Genomic DNA, 18154 nt, shown 5'->3' on the forward strand with positions numbered 1-18154 from the left:
GGCAGGTAGAAACTGCGCGAACTGAAGCCGCCGAAATGAGCGAAAGAAGCGAGATTAAAGGGCCCGCAACCCGCCGGAGGACGACGACCATCTCCGGCGTCGGCGGCGCCCGAGCGGTTGACGTGAAGCATGCCAACGGGAGCAAGTTGCGCGACGCTGCGGAGAAACCTCCTGCCAAAGGCGAAGTGTCAAAGCGTGCCAATGACAACGGGAAGGGGGACCGGGAGACGGGGAAGCACAGCCCGAAGAAGCAGAGGAGCGCAGCGGAAGATATCAACGACAGACTCAGGTAATTTGATTTCATAAAACGGTGTCGGAACAGGAAGAAAATGTCAATAACGAGCTGTTGTAACGATTTTGACTGTCTTTATTAATAATGTGTGCCTTTTCGCGTGGGGTTAACCAGGCCACCGTTACCAAAGCTGTCTTTCAATATGGCTATCAGAAAGCCAATAATAAATAGTTGCCCTCTTTAAAATAAAATTCTGCCATGAAGACAGATAATTCACCTTTTTATTCTTTCAGGAGAGACACTGTAGGTGAAATGGGTGTGTGTATATAGCCAGCCGATATCACTATGAAACGTAAGTTGATGAGTTGCATTAAGACAGCTCATTTGTTTTGTCACAAGTTTTCTGAAATGTTGTGCTTAAACATGCAAATAGGTTAATCAGTTACTCGAGAAAATAATTGGCCGATTAATGGATGATAGAAGGAATCCCTGCTGATTTAGTTTTAATTAACAAAATACAAAATTAAAGTCGCATACAGATTTTTTTTGTTTGTTTGTATTATTATTATTAAAAGGAAGGTATCATGTAATGTTTCTTGACCTCTATCTCTAAATGAGAGGGGTAGCTGTAAGTTCGTATACTGTACAAGGCATGTCAGGAGAATACAAGTATACAGTGAAAATAGACATATTCAGAGAAGACACAATAGCCTGACCCCTCACCTTAAACACAAGCATTGATTTTTAAGGTACAACGCCCACTCCTCAGATACGTCCACGTGTTTGAAACATGCATTTCTTTGGGCTAAAGCCACAGTTACTCAATTGTCTTAAACTGTCACATATTATGCTGGATTTGCCACATCTTTTAGACTCAAAATAAAAGATGTGAAAACCACTGTCCTAAGGACATGTGGCACTGCAACACCCACATGTAGAAATCAAGTGAGATTATTTTATTTTGACACTTGCCAGCTGGATTACTGTAGTGCCATTGTCCTGTACTGTTGCAACACAGTGATCGCTGACTACGTCTCTGTCTGCACGTTCTTCCTCTGGTCTGGTCTTGCCATGTGGTCTGGCTCTCAATGAGGTTCTTTCCCCTGTTTATTCACCTCATTTTACTTGTCCACTCTCAGATATTGCAAATATCTCATTTGTCGGTCCTGTTTGTCTATTTTCTGCTCCTCTTCTTGTCCTCCATCCAATTTTACTGACTCTATTATTCCCCCTTCTCCTCACCTTTTACCCCGTTTCAAATTGTCCCTCCATCATCTCTCTTGCTGTCTTTGTATCATGTATGGTTGTGTAAAACACTCTTGCCTGATGAATGGCCTCAGTTTTCACAATACTCTGTGAGGTCATTGCCTTTAACCTACATTTTCACAACTCCCTCTCTTCGCCTGGTGAATTCATAGGAACAACAATTCCACTGGATTCATATAAAAGCCAGTAGAATATAACTCCCTGTCCCTACCTGGTGTTTACATTTTCTCCGATACTCCTGCATTACTAAACACCATTAAAATAGGTCACTTTTTTTTTAGAAATACTCCAATGTTATTATGTGTTTTACAGCTTGGAAAGCAATAGTAAGTCCGTCAAGCAATCTGGAAAAAAAAAGGCAATAAGCAATAGTGTAATATCTGAATGAATATGTTCAGCATAGCAGGTCCTTGATACACAGTATTCAGTGTTTCTTTACTGAGGCTTGAGAGTGGCTTTAAAGTGCGAGCAATGATTTCATCCATGAGCTCGCGGAGATAAACAGACGGGAAGGAGTGTAAAAGAGTTTGATTCATCCTAAAAGTCATCAGTAAAAGCTGTTGGCTGTGTTTCTCCACAGCTGTCACGTTCTACAGGAGTCTCTCTTGAGCTCAGCCAGTGGCTACAGCAACTACAGAGGAATCCTCAACTGGTGTGTTGTCATGCTGGTGAGTAAAACTGTGTGTCTATTCAGAGCTGAGAAGGTGCTGCGCTGCCATTTCCAAATCGGCATACTCTTAGCTGCGTAGTTTTTTTTTGGCAGTTACTCTGACAACGAAAGCAGAAGTGCCAGCTCACACTTGTTTCGTGCACATCCTCATGGTGGAAGACCTGTTACGCACATTTTCTGTGACGTATCACCTTTTGTTGTGTTGTCTGTGAGAAATCTGATAAATTGTTTTTATGTTATCGCTCTTTACGCGAGCAGACTCACCACATATAATAATAATAATAATAATAATAACTTTATTTATATAGCACCTTTTAAAAACAGAGTTTACAAAGTGCTCTACAGAGAAGCAAAGCATAGTCGTACATAACGTCAATACTGTTAAACATTTAGGAAACCAGGAGGCAAAAAAAAAGACCATACCATTAAGGTAATGAATACAAGAAAACCAAACAAATAACCAAAACGAGCAAATGGAATAGAAAACAAACAAATACATAAATGAATACAATAAACAAACACAAACAGGGGACAAAATAACTGCATAAAAGGACGTAAAATTACGACATCACTGAAAAGCAATTCTATAAAAATGTGTTTTAAGAAGTGATTTAAAAGAAGTTAATGATTCTGCAAGCCTTATCTCCTCAGGTAGGTCGTTCCAAAGTCGAGGGGCCCTAATGGCAAAAGCACGGTCACCCTTTGATTTAAGTCTGGACTTTGGCTCCTATGGGGCTAATAACATTTCAATAATGTAGCTCGGGGCCAGACCCAGGCGGGCCTTAAAAATGATCAACAAAATCTTAAAATCCAACCGGGAGCCAGTGGAGAGAGGCCAGAGCTGGAGTAATGTGATGTCATCTGTTAAAACCAGTAAGAAGCCGAGCTGCTGCATTCTGGACTAGTCGGAGGCGGGAGATAGATTTTTGGTTTATGCCAGAAAGGAGGGAGTTACAGTAGTCGAGTCGAGAGAAAATGAGTGCATGAACGACTTTTTCCAGGTCAGAGTGTGACAGTATGGGTTTGATTCTGGAGATGGTTCTTAATTGAAGGAAGCAGGACTGGACCTTTTTTTTATTTTTTTTTTATCTGTGTTTCAAAGCTTAACTGGGAGTCAAACATTCCTCCCAAGTTTCTGGCAACAGGTTTTAAATAAGCAGACAGGGGACCAAGTTGACTCTTAATGAGACCGGTGTTATTGTTTGAGGAATCGAACAATATGACTTCTGATTTTGAGTTGTTGAGCTGAAGAAAGTTTTGAGCCATCCAACAGTTAATGTCAGAGAGACATATGCGTGCACAGTTGCACACTCAACAGTCAGTTTTGCTTTGGACTGATTTGCTACTTCCTTATAGTTTCTAAATTTTGCTAAGCTGTGGGTTGATAAATGATAGTTTAAACTCAGTGAGTAAGTTGAAACATTCACCCTCATCAGAAGTTGACATTTTGATAGCTGTATTTTTTTTATAGAGGATATTATGTGACCTGCAGGTTATATTAAGACTTAAATATATAACCATACAGCATGTCATTATATATTGAGCACGGATTGTAGCAAATTATAAATATAACCGCAAAGGAAACATTTTCTGTTATTGCCAATTTGCAGACGTGAGATGATTTATGGTACCAACAGTTACAGCTGTGAATCCAAACAAACAAACAAAGGGTCTTTTATGATGTTACCCATTTCCATTAGTATTACATTGTTGCATTTTAAATCCTTAATTCTAATAGTCACATTTAATCCATTACAACCACTGTTTTCTTATATATGCTGCTCCATGGAGCCAGCATGCTGAACCAGCAACGTTAAATTTAAGTTTAAAATTCTAAAATAAACCATTAATCCAGAAGGTTAACCTTCTAGCAGGGGCATTTTTATTTATGGTACCAAAAAAGTTCCTGCTCATAAATCTTAAGCTTGCTAGTATGAGCTGACAAGGATCCTTTGGAAACAACATCACAAGCGGCCTGCAAAAGCATTCTCAATGACAAGAAAACAGATTAGTAGGAGCTGCTTTTAAAATAGCAGAAAGGATGTGCTGCAGTGTTTGCACTCATTGTACACAGCTGCATCCTCTGTGATATACAATGTTGAAGATACCGGGGGAAATAGGTCCGTATCAGGATGGTGTTCTGTATTAGTAAGTAAATTAGCAAACTTATGTTTTATTTAGAATCACACGTGTTCTGTTGAAGATGCAATACTGTTCACTGTGTCACAGTCAATTATGTCCCCAGCCGTGTGTGCGCGTGCGTGCGTGCGTGTGTGTGTGTGTGCGTGTGTGCGTGTGTGTGTGTGTGTCTCTCTCTCTCCAGAGGCACCCTGTAGTGCATTAGAACATCCAATCACTGTTGGTATTTTGATTGGCGTGGAGGATACAAATGTCCAGTTATCTGTAATCCAAATGAAATTGAAATGGACCCAGACTACAAATAAGATATTATACATGTGTGCGAGTGTCTGTCTGCGTGCACACACATGCATTCTTTGCGCAGCTGGGGGCACATGTACTTTCATGGGTGCATGCACAGAAATTAACATTTGTCAGTGCATTGGTGAACAATATATGTGAGTGTATGTAGATGTCTGTGTTGTTGTATTGGATGTGTGTGTGTCTGTGTTTTTTTCCCCTCCAAATCAAACCTAATTTTGCAGCTCTGTGACAGGATTAATCCCTTCTTAGAAAGTTTCTATTGCCGTAACGACCACGTCCTCCACTTTATGGTTACCAGGGACAGCTGACACGGCTCCTCTCAGACTTTTTAGAGGAAGCCTTTGGGATTAGGCTGTAAGAGTGTGAAGTGGAACCGCAGAGCCTCGAGTGTGTGTGTGTGTGTGTGTACACACACACGTACACTTAAAAGCTTAGTTGTGTAATGTGTCCTTGCTACCCAGGACCACAAACTTAATTCCTGAAATGTGAGCTGCAGGAGTGCATGTTTCTAGAGATCACAGATTAGATGTGTTGTTATTTTTTTCCTCATTTCTGTACTCAACAGCTGGACTTGATATACAACCTCACAGCATAGATGTTGGACAAAAAAAAAAAAATCAGATTTGTGCCACTGTGATGTTTTCATTTGGTGACTGGGGAATCCATGGAAAGTAATTCTGAAGTTCATGAAGACACTTTTAAGATTTATTATAAAACGGCCTTAAAATCTTCTGGTTGTTATTTAGTGAATTATCATCCCTAAATAAGGAATCCTCAGAGATGGACGCTCATTCCACTGCAGATCCATCAGCGTAGCAAACAACTATCAACAGGGACTTGGTTTTAAGTTGTCTTTCATCTACAAGTTCATACGCGTTCATTTTAAATTGAAGATTGAAATCTGACACCAAGAAGTGACGCAGACAGTGTTGAGGAAACAGAGTGTTTCTACTAAATTTGTGCCAGTGAGGCACCAGAAAGTTTACTCTCTTTTAAAATACTGTGCCTTGGTTAGTAGGCCTGGATGACAGAAAGATGTCATTGTTCCTCCTGATCTGCAGCCAGGTGATCCGTGAATACCTTAAATGACAACAGGCTGTAAAGGTCAGTGTAAAGCAAAGCAAAACTTTACACTGTCAGCTCCAGTTTCATTTAATCAGCCTCAAAATATTAGATTATTGTGCCTTCGTCTGCACCTGTTTTCTCAAATCATCCTGGTGTGTCAGGTGCTTCAGGTTCAGTCAACTCCTGACGACTCTTTCTATTTTTAAACTTATCCACCAAATCTGATACGCCGCTTCTGTCCTCAGCTATCGGTGCTGAGATACAGTTGATCAGACATGTTAGTGCAACAACGTTAACAAAACTAGACAGGAAAAACAGATATAAGCACACAGTCCATCTAAATGATGTCAGCATTGCTGTTTAAAAACATTACAGATGTTGTCATTTTTTTGTATTACTTGAATAATATTTGATTAAAAATGTTGTGTTCAAAATAGAGAAAAATGTCTTCAGAAGTTGTAAACGGTAATAAAGACAATTGGGTAAGAAATGTCTGATGTGGACATTTAACCTAAAATGCAACGGTGGCCACAGTTACTGCCAACATCCCACTATTGTCTTTGTGCACGTTTAGTTTACATTTCTGGAGACAAATCAAATTTTGTAAAAGTCCCTAGTTTTAGCAACGCACTGGATATTATTGATTGTAAGACAGATGACGGTTTAATAAAAAATATTCTCAAATGTAATTGTAGTTTACCACAGAGAAGAAATGGTTGTTAAAGCAGCCTGGGTTCAGTTTATCAACTGAACCTCCTGCTGGAGAGTCTTTGTTCCCGCCACCTCCCAGAGTGTTGCTCTGCATCTAACTGTGCATGCTGACCTTTCTGTGGACGGGGATGAAAGAAAAGACATTTGACTATGTTCCCCATGAATGCTGTGTGGAGGCCGTTGCCCCATTTATTGAGTTGCACATGAAGGTCCTCTCCTGTCCATGCTGAAGGTTACAGAGTCACTGGTTTGGACAAAAGACATAGTTGGAACAGAATCGCATTGCTGCAGCGTGTGGGTGAGCCAATGGCCATAATCACTACAAGATAACCTTATCATATGACGTATGGTATATCCTCCTTATCTTAACCTTCTCCCTGATATATATATATATACTTCCATAAAAATTATTTAAAAAAAAAAACACATGTATACACTCCACATAATGTTGCCTCTCTGAGTCGAGTGCTTGTTTGGTTTTATCTTATAGAAGTTCAGATAACTGATGACTGAGATGAAACTGGACTCTGACCTTGAACTTAAAAACATAATATAATCATAAACTTAATAAACTTGACACTTTTTAACAGGGGTGCGACTGTAATCAAGGTGTGTTGGCAGTTGGTACATGTTGCCAAACTTAAACCGGATCTGATCTATTTAGACAGATATGACTCAGCAGCATGTATGTTTTATATTGTTAACACCCTTCTCATAGTACATTGCTCTGCAGAAAAATATCGGCGTGTACCTGTGTGTTTTGTGGGCAGTCACTGTCCCCTTAAAGTCAGAGCTGTTTTTCTGAAAAACGAACACAGTTAAATCTGCTGGCTAATGTCGAGCCGAGCTGTGGGAAAGGTAAACGATGAGCCAGATTTATAGCGAAGTATTTTCCTGGCCTGTAAATGAGGGCAGATTGAGTACACGGCCAGACAAAAAAAAACAACCCTTCACTATAGAGTGCTGTTAAATATTTTCCTATGAATCTTTGTTGATACCGTTAACTGCACTCATTATCTCCTGTTTGGTGTTTTGTCCTCCTTCTTACTCAGGGGCTGAGTAATGCACGCCTCTTCTTGGAGAACATTATCAAGTGAGCATGCACACACACACACACACACACACACACACACACACACACACACACACACACACACACACACACACACACACACACACACACAAACCTACATTTATGTAATGTAGCAGATGCTTTTTCAGTTTACTCCCATGAGGTTATTCAACTTGCCCAACTCATCTTTCACCTCACACCACCCTCGCCATTTACATTTAACGCGTATCCCTCTCAAAAGTTGTTGCTGTCGTTAGATTATTAGAATCATCTCCAGCCTTCACGTAATATTGAAAGTACTAATACCAATACTTATTGCACTTCTCCTTCTCAGGTACGGCATCTTGGTCGACCCTATCCAAGTCGTGTCTCTCTTCCTAAAGGACCCCTATAGCTGGCCAGCAGCTTGCCTGATCATTGGTATGGAGCCTTTATGTACAGATTGTGACTGACTGTCCGCCTGTGACCTTCAGACCGGTGTTGAGTTGAGGGAAAGGAGTGTTGTTCTTAGATTACCCACAAATAAATTGATTTTGCATCCTTTATTTACCAAAAACAGTTGACTCTTGGCATGATGTCCTTTGTGGTAATGATTAGCTTTATCAGTGCAGTAAAATAAATTGGTATTCAGGTAAATGAGCTTGGTTGCCCTCAGCAGGGATTGACACTGGACTTTAAGATAACGTTAGAACAACCAAACTGAAATAAGTGCCACTATTTAAAGAAAACCAAACGGTTGAATATTTGATAATACCTGACTCAACAAATCATTCATATGTTTTTGTTGGAGTTGCTCATGAATCTGTTTCTCTGCTCTGTGTTTTAGTGTCCAATGTGTTCATCTTGGCAGCCTTGTACACAGAGAGGCGTCTGGCTGTGGTAAGTGCTTACCGTAATGAGCATAATGTTTTCTTAAGTCACACAATGGTGTGATAGAGTCTTCAAAGTCAACATCACAGCACCACCCCTTTTTTTTTTTTTTTATTACCTACTGTTAACTCTGATCACAACAACACTGCTGATCCAGATTAGATCTGTGTTTGTAATCCAACATTTCTAGGACAAATGCAACATTTCTTTTCATCCTTTCTAGGGCACCATCTCTGAAACTACAGGACGGGTTCTTTACATTATTAACCTGCCATGCATGTTTGTCTTTCCTGCAGCCACAGTACTCACTGTGACCTCCATGACTCCAGGTACCTAGAAATACAATATTTTAGCGTCCACAATAATACTGGTTTCATTTCTAGTACAATTTTAAAAAAAAAAAACTTCTCTGTGATAATGGCCATATTCTGAGTTGATGACAATCATGTCATACCATGATGCAGCAAACGTTGTGGCGAATATTAAGTGCTTAACCTCTGCACATCAACCACAAACATGGCCAACAGCAGCTGTATTTTATACAGAATTCACAGAGTTACTGTTGTTTACAAGAAAAGAACTGACAGATCACTTGTTTAGTTTTTTCATGATACTTAGAGACAAACTATTACAATAATGCTGACAAATAAAACCGTGACTCCTACTTTGTTGCAATTCTATGAATAATTTTTCAAGAGTTTTAATTCCATCTGTACACTCGCATATGGCCATGCTCCTTTCCTGTATCGCATCATTTATTGCACATAACTAATGGCTTGTGGTGCGTGTGTGTGTGTGTGTGTGTGTGTGTGTGTGTGTGTGTGTGTGTGTGTGTGTGTGTGTGTGTGTGTGTGTGTGTGTGTGTGTGTGTGTGTGTGTGTGTGTGCGTGCGCGTGTCAGCGGGTGGTGTGCTCTCCTTAGCGGTCTACACGGTGCTTTTTCTCAAGCTGTTCTCTTACCAAGAGGCCAACAGGTGGTGTAGAGAAATACGACAAGCCAAAGCCAAAAGACTGACACGATCATACTCATGTAAGTGCATCGACACACACACTGAAGGACTGTTACATCATCTACAGTCAGGAAACAGCTCTGACTTCTGTGAATAAATTAAAGAGGTGATTCACACAGACACATGGCTCAGCGCACTTTAAAAGAAATTGGATATCGGGTCCTTTTTGTATTTCTTTGTTGCTTCTACCATCTGGTGGTGGCACAGTAAACTGAAGTTTCTGGCACACGGGGACATAAGATCAAAGTGTGCATCTTGAGCAGCTGTATCACTGCATGTGATTTGGGACGATCTCAAGCTTCAGATTTTAGCAACATGGCGACTGGCTTAAACCACTGAATGATGTTTGGAATTCAAATTGTAGAAAATCTCTATTTCTGTGTTTTTCCAGGTCCGAATGTGGCACAGTCCAATGGGTCAGCAGTTCATACTCAAGTCTCCTACCCGGGCAACCTCACGCACCGAGGTAACCAAACAGCACAGTTAGTTTTATTTTGAAACCTTGCTATCATCAGCCGGGATGTAAAAACTCACTGGAACAAAATGTTTCCCCCACACAGTCTAAATATTATAAACCTTAACTTAATGTCAGAATAATTTACCTGAACCACCACCTTGGCCCAGTAGTCCTGTATACAGCATCCCTCACAAGGCTACCATGACATATTATAATACAGTGCGCATTAGTCTACAGTTTAAAATGAAGTTTTTGTCAGAAATCAATCTTGTCAATGTAACTCGCACTAGTACACACGAGTGCACACGAGTACACACTTTCACTGCCACATGACAGGCTGACTGGACTTGTTTGTTTGTCTTCAGACATGTACTACTTCGTCTTTGCCCCAACTCTCTGCTACCAACTCAACTTCCCGCGCTCTCCTCGAATACGCAAAAGTTTCCTGATGAGAAGACTTTTTGAAATGGTGAGAGGGAACAATCACGAACAAATACTGACCCAACATCTCAGCCGATGATGTAATGAAGGTGACTCAATGAGGACTGAGACATGCATGCGTATTTAGTTGAAATCGTAACTCGCTCTCTCTTGCAGCTTTTCTTCATGCAGCTGTTGGTGGGATTAATACAGCAGGTATGTAGGATATTTACGTGACACACATCACACTGAATGCACACTGTACACACACACACACACACACACACACACACCGTAAATCGAAAGGTTATTTGTTGTAGGAACATTTCATTGCTGTAATTTATATGAATGTGTTAGAATTTGATAAACATAAAACAAGTAATTCAAACATGTGTCTTTCAGTGGATGGTTCCAACTATTCAGAACTCAATGAAACCATTCCAGGTGCGTACACTGCGTATACTCTCAACTAAAGGGGAACTTCTTCTGTCTTGTGTTGCGAATGGCTTGTTCTTTTTCTCACAGCCTTACAAACAACTTCTGCCTTTTTAATTGAAGTCACTCAACCCTACCAGTAGTGTTTCAGTGTCTGCAGCATATGAATAGAAATGACTCCGAAGGAAGTAATTGGTGGCGTCTTCCAACAAAATCATTTTACTCTTTGTGTCTCACAGGAAATGGACTTTTCTAGGATGGTAGAGCGCCTGCTGAAACTGGCTGTGAGTATCATGACACGAGTTATACAGGATGGCTATCATATTAACGACTATAAATTTGTCATGGAGGAAAAGGTATTAAACAAAATTAAGAATACCCTGGTGTTGGATCTAGTTGTTATTAATGTCTCACATGGGTCTTTATGTATTTTTATTATACAGTTATTAAACGTGGATTAAAACGCTCGAGAAGTACCAGGTTCCGAAGGTTTTATTTTAGTACAGGAGGCAACCGTCATGTAATCTTACCAACCCAGAGACCTTTTACTCTCCTCTGGTCTCCCTCCCTCTCCATCTCCGTCCCCCCCTCTCCTCTCCTTCTCCCAGGTCCCTAACCACCTGATATGGTTAATATTCTTTTATTGGTTTTTCCACTCCTCTATGAACTTTGTGGCAGAACTGCTGCAGTTTGGAGACCGGGAGTTCTACAGGGACTGGTGGTGAGTAGAGACGTCATAATGTAGATGTATTCACACACAATTACATGTGCATAGAAACTAGAGCCCAACAGATACTGGATTTTTGGGTCCGATATAATAATTCAGAATTCTAATATTTATTCATATTTATATATATATGTATATATATATATGTACATTTGCTGGACTGAATGGAGCGGAGTGGTTTGATTTGTTGCAATTGTTTTGTCAGCCATGTTTTTTGTTTTTTTTATTAAAAGTTTTTTTTTCCCAGGATTCATAGTGAATTAGTCCTACTTAATATTAAAACAACTTTATGAAACACACATGTTTACATGTCTAATTACGGTCTGATTAGTAGTTTGAACTAAAAACAAAATATGTTCCTGGTCTTGAAGCCAAATCGTCAAACTTTATTTTTCATTGATTTCAGGAACTCTGAGTCTGTCACATATTTCTGGGCCAACTGGAATATTCCAGTTCACAAGTGGTGCCTGAGGTGAGCGTCAACGTTTCTGTAATGAGTTCGCTCAGTATTTAACACTGACACTGTTTGTTTTAGCTTTACATTCTCATTGTAGTGCGTGTTGAACAATCGTAAATGAATCAACACTTATTTGAGGGTATTTTCAGCGAGATTTTAGATGTAAAGATTACTGTAGTTTGTCTGCGTGTCTTTACATTTTACAGACACTTCTATAAGCCAATGTTGATGAAAGGGACCAACAAGTTTCTGGCTCAAACTGCTGTCTTCCTGGTTTCTGCCTTCTTCCACGAGGTAAAAAAAAAACAGCATTCAGTCTTCCTTTGTGACATAAAGCATTGTTAGTGTCCACATACTGTAACTGCTGATCAAACCTCGTGTTTTATTTACAAATCTGAAAACAATGTTAAAACCATGCTGGAAGTCAATTTTACACCCAGTGTGTGAATCAAAATGCTACCTCCCAAAGGTCAAAAAATAAAGTTATGATTGCGCAACTTTTCTCTCTTCATATTTACACCTTTAAAAACATTTTACAAAATGTTTTCTGATTGTCTTTCTCCTTTTCTCCTTCAGTACCTTGTGAGTGTTCCTCTGAAGATGTTCAGACTGTGGGCCTTCATGGGAATGATGGCTCAGGTAAGACGCATTAAACCATCCCGTCACAAATAGGGCTGGCTATCGTTTTAAAATTTCAATGCCGCTACGGAATTTGTCAAAACCAGTTATATAAAAGCCATTTTAACAAAAAGAAAATTACATGATGGTACAAATCATTGTCATTTTTTTTGTTGTTGCTACAATTTACAATGTTAGCTACCCAGACGCCCACTGAAATGCCCCGAGTCCCTAGTTGCTGTAGGACTCTTAAAATTTTTTTACAAAAAAAAAGAATTTGGTTTGATAAGAGTGAAAAAAAAGGCGTCCTAATTTGGGATTTACCATAATTGAAACAGAGCGACTTTATCTGCTTGACCTATGTATGTGAAACGCTTTGGCTAGCTGGCACTGATGAGATTTACTCCTGTGTCAACACCGCAATAGTTATGCTTTTTAAAATAAATTTATAAAAATGCGTTGGTGCGGATGAAGCCTCTGTGTTAAAACTTGGTACCGATTGTCAACGCAATTTTCAATACTTGAAAGTACCACAGCAGTTGGATCAGTGTCTAAAAGTATTAAAGTTTAATACCCAGCACTCGTCACAAATCAAACACCGTCTCCGAACCTGACCTGTGCTCATGACGTCTGACCATAAATCCCTTCAGGTTCCTCTGGCTTGGTTTGTGGGTCGCTTCCTGAACGGAAACTACGGCAATGCAGCCGTGTGGATCTCGATCATCATTGGACAGCCCGTCGCCGTGCTGATGTATGTCCATGACTACTATGTCATTCATTACGGCACCACTACATAACGGTAGACAAACAAACCAGCCTGCGGGACGAGCCAGAGAGAGAATGTAGAGCAAATTAAGGTGACAATAATAGGAAGCTGATGTGAGGCTGGCGCAGCGATCGCAGGAAATGTGTTTGAGAACCAATTTTTTTTTGCACTTCAGAGGAGCAGACCACAGTATGTCAAGAAATGATCTCGGACATTCAGAGACGTACACGTTCAAAAGTGGGAACGCCGCTTGCAACCAAGCACTCCTCCTGAACTGTGCATGTTTTTAAATGCACACACCGCCAGGTGCAACACACTCGAAACCACTGCCAAGCGAGCACGAGCTAGAACGAGATCCTTCCTCCACGTCTCCAGGTTTTAAAATTGACCACAGTGACAATTTGTTGGACATTCGGTATGCATATCCTGTATCGCCCTTTGTGATGCAATACAGTTTCAAGTATTACAAACTTTAAATTGAAAAGGATATTAAGAATGTCTGAAGGTAGAAAAGTGAAGGAAACGAAGCTCGCCCTCCTAAAAGAGTGAAGGGAAATGAACGTTATTGTGACTGCGTGGTCGTCGACCTCCAGGCAGCCTCCCCTACCCTGTTCATCTACAAACACAATCAATGCAAGCTCTTTGTGTAACAGTACATGCTCCAACTGTGCTCTTTGCCTTAGCTTTACTGTCTTTTGTCTGCTTTGCATTTGACGTTATCAGATGGTTTTTTTTAATACTTGGCAGAATTATGTTTGTCCATATGAACGTACGCTGTTAAATTGTGCCATCTTTAAATTGTCATATGTTGTATCTTCATTTAAAGCAGTATTTGATTTATGTATTTGAACCAATGAATGTTTTTTTGCACTTTAAAGAGATGCATGTCTGTTGACTCGAGCAATAGATTTCTATGACTGTATTCTTTAAGTTATATCAACCATGTAAAGAAAACGTGTTTTGTTCGAATAATTTGTAATTTGCTTGTTGACATTTTGTTGTTATATATGGTTGGCTCATTTTGTTTAAAAGTAAAACAAGCTGCAATACTTAAAATAGGAGAAACAGCCTGTTCAAGTTAGATGTCCTACAGTATTTTGTTTCTTAAGCGTTTATTTCTTGTTGTCAGAGCCCGACACTGTTGCCACTATGGATATTGCCATATGAGTTAATAGAGGAAGATGTTTATTTATACGTTTTAGTCTGTTTCCAAATAGGGGAGTCGACTGAAAATTAGTAATTGGAGCGTTTTTATTTTAAAAATCTTTCCTTATTGACCATATTTCAGGGAAAACACTGTTGTCAAACGTTAACACCAGTTATCAGTGTCGGCATTCCTTATTGAAAATAACAAGTGCCTGCTGTAAAATATGCTTGGATTTAAAAATATGCCAATAGTTTTGAAGCCAAATACAGTAACTTTAAAACACATGTTAAGTAATGTAACCTTATTCTATGTAGCAAGCGGACTCATTTACACGGTGTGTTGGTTTATTTGGGAACCGAAGACTTACAGCTCTACGCTACAATTCATGTCCAAATGTAACCAAACTGAAACATTATGCACTTGTTTATTATAAAAGCAGTAATTTTTTTTTTTTTTGTCTTGAAAACAAAATGTTATTTTGAAGGAGAGCTTTATTTGAGAGTTGTGCATAAATCTTATGTTTGTAGTATTTCATTGTGTGGCAGCAGTTAAGTGTGGCAAATTTGTTCAGTCTTCAGTGAGAGAGAAAGTCTGAGGATTATTGCTGAGGTGGCGCATCAGGATTATGTATCTACATGAAAAGAGCTGCTGTCTGGGAAGCTTTTGAGATATAAAAACTGCGTTGGATGGAACGCATAAAACACTGTTGATGTAATGGGAAAGCGTCGTCATCACAGTTTTTCATAAGGCAAAGAGTCTGGTATTGAACACCAGCTGGAAATGCAACTTGAAGTTGAGCTTTTGTTTTCAAAAGATAATTCTGTGATTTGTGAGTTATTTGAATCAACATGTGAACTGAATGTATTGTTAGTTTTGTTTATCCTGTGCTCCAACATGAAACGAAGATTATGTTGTGGGAATTCAAATCAATTTCATAACCTCTCACTTGAAAATATTTGTCCTGTTTGATAAAGATTGTTTATATCTGGTGACTGGACTCGTCTATTTAAAAAAAAAAAAAAAAACTTTATATCAATTTGTAATGATTTTTTTTTTTTTACAAGAATGCTATCCACTCAAAACTGTGATGACACTTTGATCCACAAAACAATTTATTGTACAGAAAACAAATGCCCTAAGCCACTCAAAGCCAAGTTTCCAAATTAAAATATTACAATATTTGAAATTCATTATATGTTTACAAAGTAAAAAAAAAAAACAACAACTCCACATGACATTTGGGGGACGACGGTGCAGGTTGAGGTGCTCTACTGCTGCAAGAACCAAATAGACACAAATTAGAAAAAAACATCTTAATAAAAACTTCTTTTTTTTTTTTTTTTTTTTTTAAATGACAGCTGCCGTAGTATAGAGACATGTTCCTATATCTACTGTTAATGACTATTCTAGGAAAAATGATGTAACTAAATGTAGAGTATTAAAAAAAAAAAAAAAAATTGCATATGTGTGGATGTTTGTACTCACCTTGGCCTTCTGGTTCTGGACAGGCAGGTAGAGTTTAAACTCTGCTGGGAGCTCATCCTCGGAGTACAGTCTGTCTGAGAAATACACCCTCCGTATACGACAGTTGGCGTGAATCTGAGGGGGGAAAACCGGAGAGAAGAATACAGCTTCAAACATTCACCGTAGACATCTTACAGCCACACCGGCGCAGGAAGCTCGTCTCGGCGCACCGACCTGCACGCGCAGCGTCTCCGTATAATTGGTCCCGTAGGCCCTCCTGGTGAAGTCCGACAGGTTGAACTGAATCTGGTTCCAGCCGTCATCCAGCCTCATGGGCATGGTGCAGATGAACGGCTTCACTCGCGTCGTACTCTGATAGTTACTCGCCCGAAACCGCCGGCGAACATTTTTATCGTCCAACACCTGAGCGTCGTAAAGAGACGCGGGGGACAGAAAGAGCGTCGGTGAGCGCGAATCACAAGCGTTTACGTCACGGTCAAGAGGACGGGGGATGTCTCCGTATTTATACCTGAACTTCGAAGCTGAAATACTTCTTGAGGTTCTTGATTATCATGACCAAAAAAGGAAGTCTGATGCCCAGTGTCTTCTTGGGGTCTGCAGGACATGTTATGTAGGTGGTGCTGTCGGAGAGGAGAGAGAATTGAGAGAAGTAGGCGGGACGGGTGAAACCGAGCTGACAAAAACAAAAACTCACCTGACGTTTGTCCCTTCAACCTCCAACACCATGGAGTGTATGTCGTTGTCCGTGACTTTCTTGATGTGACCGTTCCTCACCTGTGAACACGCACAAATGTATTTGTTCTGGTTTGATCAAGCCGTTTCTCTCCGGCAAGGGGAGAGTCACCAGCAATTTTTTTTTGCAAATCTGAGATGTTCAAAAAGGTTAGATGGTGTCCGGCCGAGTACAAATTAAAGGGTTTTTTTTACCTTACAAATTAAAGGGATGCTTAAAAACAATGTATGTAATACGTTGATTGCACAAACGACTAATCAGCGGATCAGCATCAGTCTGACGGTCATGCAGATGCTGATGTGGGAGCAGTAAAGTCACGATGGAGAATTCAGTCAATATAAAAGTGTGTTAAGTTCATCCCAGACCGGTCTTTTACACATGATATCCTCCAGGTACCTGCTTTCACTGTTTCTTACCAACAGCTCATTCTTGGCCAAACTTTGTTTCCTGTCGTGGCTTTCTGAATTTAAAAATGGTGTTTAAATCAGCGCAGCTGCATCAAAGTTAAAACAAAAATTTACTTTTATTTTTTTTGTGTGTGTAAAACTACCGGCTCTCTGAAGCACTTTGATAATTCACTTTGTGCAGGTTTAACCGGAAGTTTCAATCGACCGGAAACGTGAAGGCGCTGCAGTGGTCAACAAAACAAAGTTGTTGTTTTTTTGTGCCACCTCTTTCTAAAATGTTACGTTTTAAACGTGCACAAGTAGAAAACCGACACAACCACAGTCATCTCTTTGAACACTGCTCCCAAAATACAGCACAGCTGTTTCAATAATGTCAACTTTAAGCCCGGAAAAACACGTGACGCTGGTTAGCTTCGGCGCGACAAGCTAAGGAGGCTAATCTGGTTTCTTGTTAATAAGCATTCATCCGGACTCGCTGCTTTACCTTTTTGTCCCATATTTGAAGCGGTTTGCTGCCGAGGCTGTATAAAATGGACAAAAACCCGCTTTGGAAAGTGTTTTTAAACATCTTCTTGGAGCTCAGTCGCTGTGCACAAGTTCGACTCCGCTAAAAAAAAAAAAAAACAGTCGCTGCTGTCTTGATTGTTAAGAAGCGACACGTTTGTTCTCGGATGTTGTTTCGTTACCCAAAGCTGCGGGTTCAGTGTGGAGCAGACCAACACGTCTCCGGCCATACGTTAAGATACCTTCATTAAGTCAAAACACACACATCCCCGCGCCTTCGCGATGTAGGCTTTGATGGGGAACTGAAATGTCTCGCCGTTGTTCACACCGGTGCCCAAATGTTGACGGACCTCCGTCGCCGTGGTAACGGAAAGCATTGGTCTGCGGTAATGGACGGTCGTCAACAAGGTGCACTTTAATATCTACATTCATGCAGGTCTGTGTGATATGAACAAAACCGATAGTCACGGTGATTTCACTGATTCATTTGGGAACCTGAGAATAAATATATATATTTTACAAATGTTTAAAATGTTGTCCCAACAATATGTTGTTGTTTTTTTGGATTACAGTATTTATATCTGGTGAATGGACTCTTCTACTTTTCTTTATATATATATATATTTTTTTTTTTTTACAAACTCCTGGAAAATGGGCCTCG

General features: G+C 39.9%; 2 protein-coding genes across 3 annotated transcripts; one reads left to right on the plus strand and one right to left on the minus strand.

The window, feature by feature from the left end:
* Positions 1 to 25: 25 nt before the first annotated feature.
* dgat1a (diacylglycerol O-acyltransferase 1a) lies at positions 26 to 15589 on the plus strand. Its single transcript, XM_069694287.1, has 17 exons — positions 26 to 289; positions 2079 to 2166; positions 7439 to 7479; positions 7793 to 7878; positions 8285 to 8337; positions 8552 to 8657; positions 9229 to 9357; positions 9729 to 9803; positions 10160 to 10263; positions 10392 to 10430; positions 10617 to 10658; positions 10889 to 10933; positions 11258 to 11370; positions 11783 to 11848; positions 12040 to 12127; positions 12410 to 12472; positions 13102 to 15589. Exons 1-17 carry the CDS (start codon positions 36 to 38, stop codon positions 13246 to 13248), a joined length of 1539 nt encoding a protein of 512 aa, XP_069550388.1. The 5' UTR covers positions 26 to 35; the 3' UTR covers positions 13249 to 15589.
* On the minus strand, positions 15448 to 17804 carry LOC138618539 (cilia- and flagella-associated protein 20). 2 transcript variants are annotated; one of them, XM_069694343.1, is made up of 6 exons: positions 17474 to 17804; positions 16544 to 16623; positions 16358 to 16469; positions 16063 to 16251; positions 15850 to 15963; positions 15448 to 15635 (listed from the first exon to the last, which is right to left on the minus strand). In XM_069694343.1, the coding sequence occupies exons 1-6, from the start codon at positions 17555 to 17557 to the stop codon at positions 15633 to 15635; spliced, it is 582 nt and encodes a 193-aa protein (XP_069550444.1). In that variant the 5' UTR covers positions 17558 to 17804; the 3' UTR covers positions 15448 to 15632. The 2 variants fall into 2 exon arrangements, with proteins under 2 accessions (XP_069550444.1, XP_069550434.1); XM_069694333.1 differs by having other exon boundaries at positions 15448 to 15638; positions 17474 to 17803.
* Positions 17805 to 18154: the final 350 nt, after the last annotated feature.

This window comes from Brachyistius frenatus, unplaced genomic scaffold, assembly GCF_029030835.1.
Source record: "Brachyistius frenatus isolate BFR_SWC_R1_liver_20210118 unplaced genomic scaffold, ASM2903083v1 Contig_2, whole genome shotgun sequence".
Taxonomy (NCBI): domain Eukaryota; kingdom Metazoa; phylum Chordata; class Actinopteri; family Embiotocidae; genus Brachyistius; species Brachyistius frenatus.

What these genes read in the sequence shown, in the direction of transcription:
- dgat1a (XM_069694287.1), top strand. Translation starts at nt 36, where the DNA reads ATGAGCGAAAGAAGCGAGATTAAAGGGCCCGCAACCCGCCGGAGGACG. An exon ending in GATATCAACGACAGACTCAG is followed by an intron (nt 290 to 2,078) that starts GTAATTTGATTT and finishes GTTTCTCCACAG; the next exon opens with CTGTCACGTTCTACAGGAGT. An exon ending in TCATGGGAATGATGGCTCAG is followed by an intron (nt 12,473 to 13,101) that starts GTAAGACGCATT and finishes AAATCCCTTCAG; the next exon opens with GTTCCTCTGGCTTGGTTTGT.
- LOC138618539 (XM_069694333.1), bottom strand. Translation starts at nt 17,557, where the DNA reads ATGTTTAAAAACACTTTCCAAAGCGGGTTTTTGTCCATTTTATACAGC. An exon ending in TTCAAATATGGGACAAAAAG is followed by an intron (nt 16,624 to 17,473) that starts GTAAAGCAGCGA and finishes GCGTGTTCACAG; the next exon opens with GTGAGGAACGGTCACATCAA. An exon ending in CGGAGACGCTGCGCGTGCAG is followed by an intron (nt 15,964 to 16,062) that starts GTCGGTGCGCCG and finishes TTCCCCCCTCAG; the next exon opens with ATTCACGCCAACTGTCGTAT.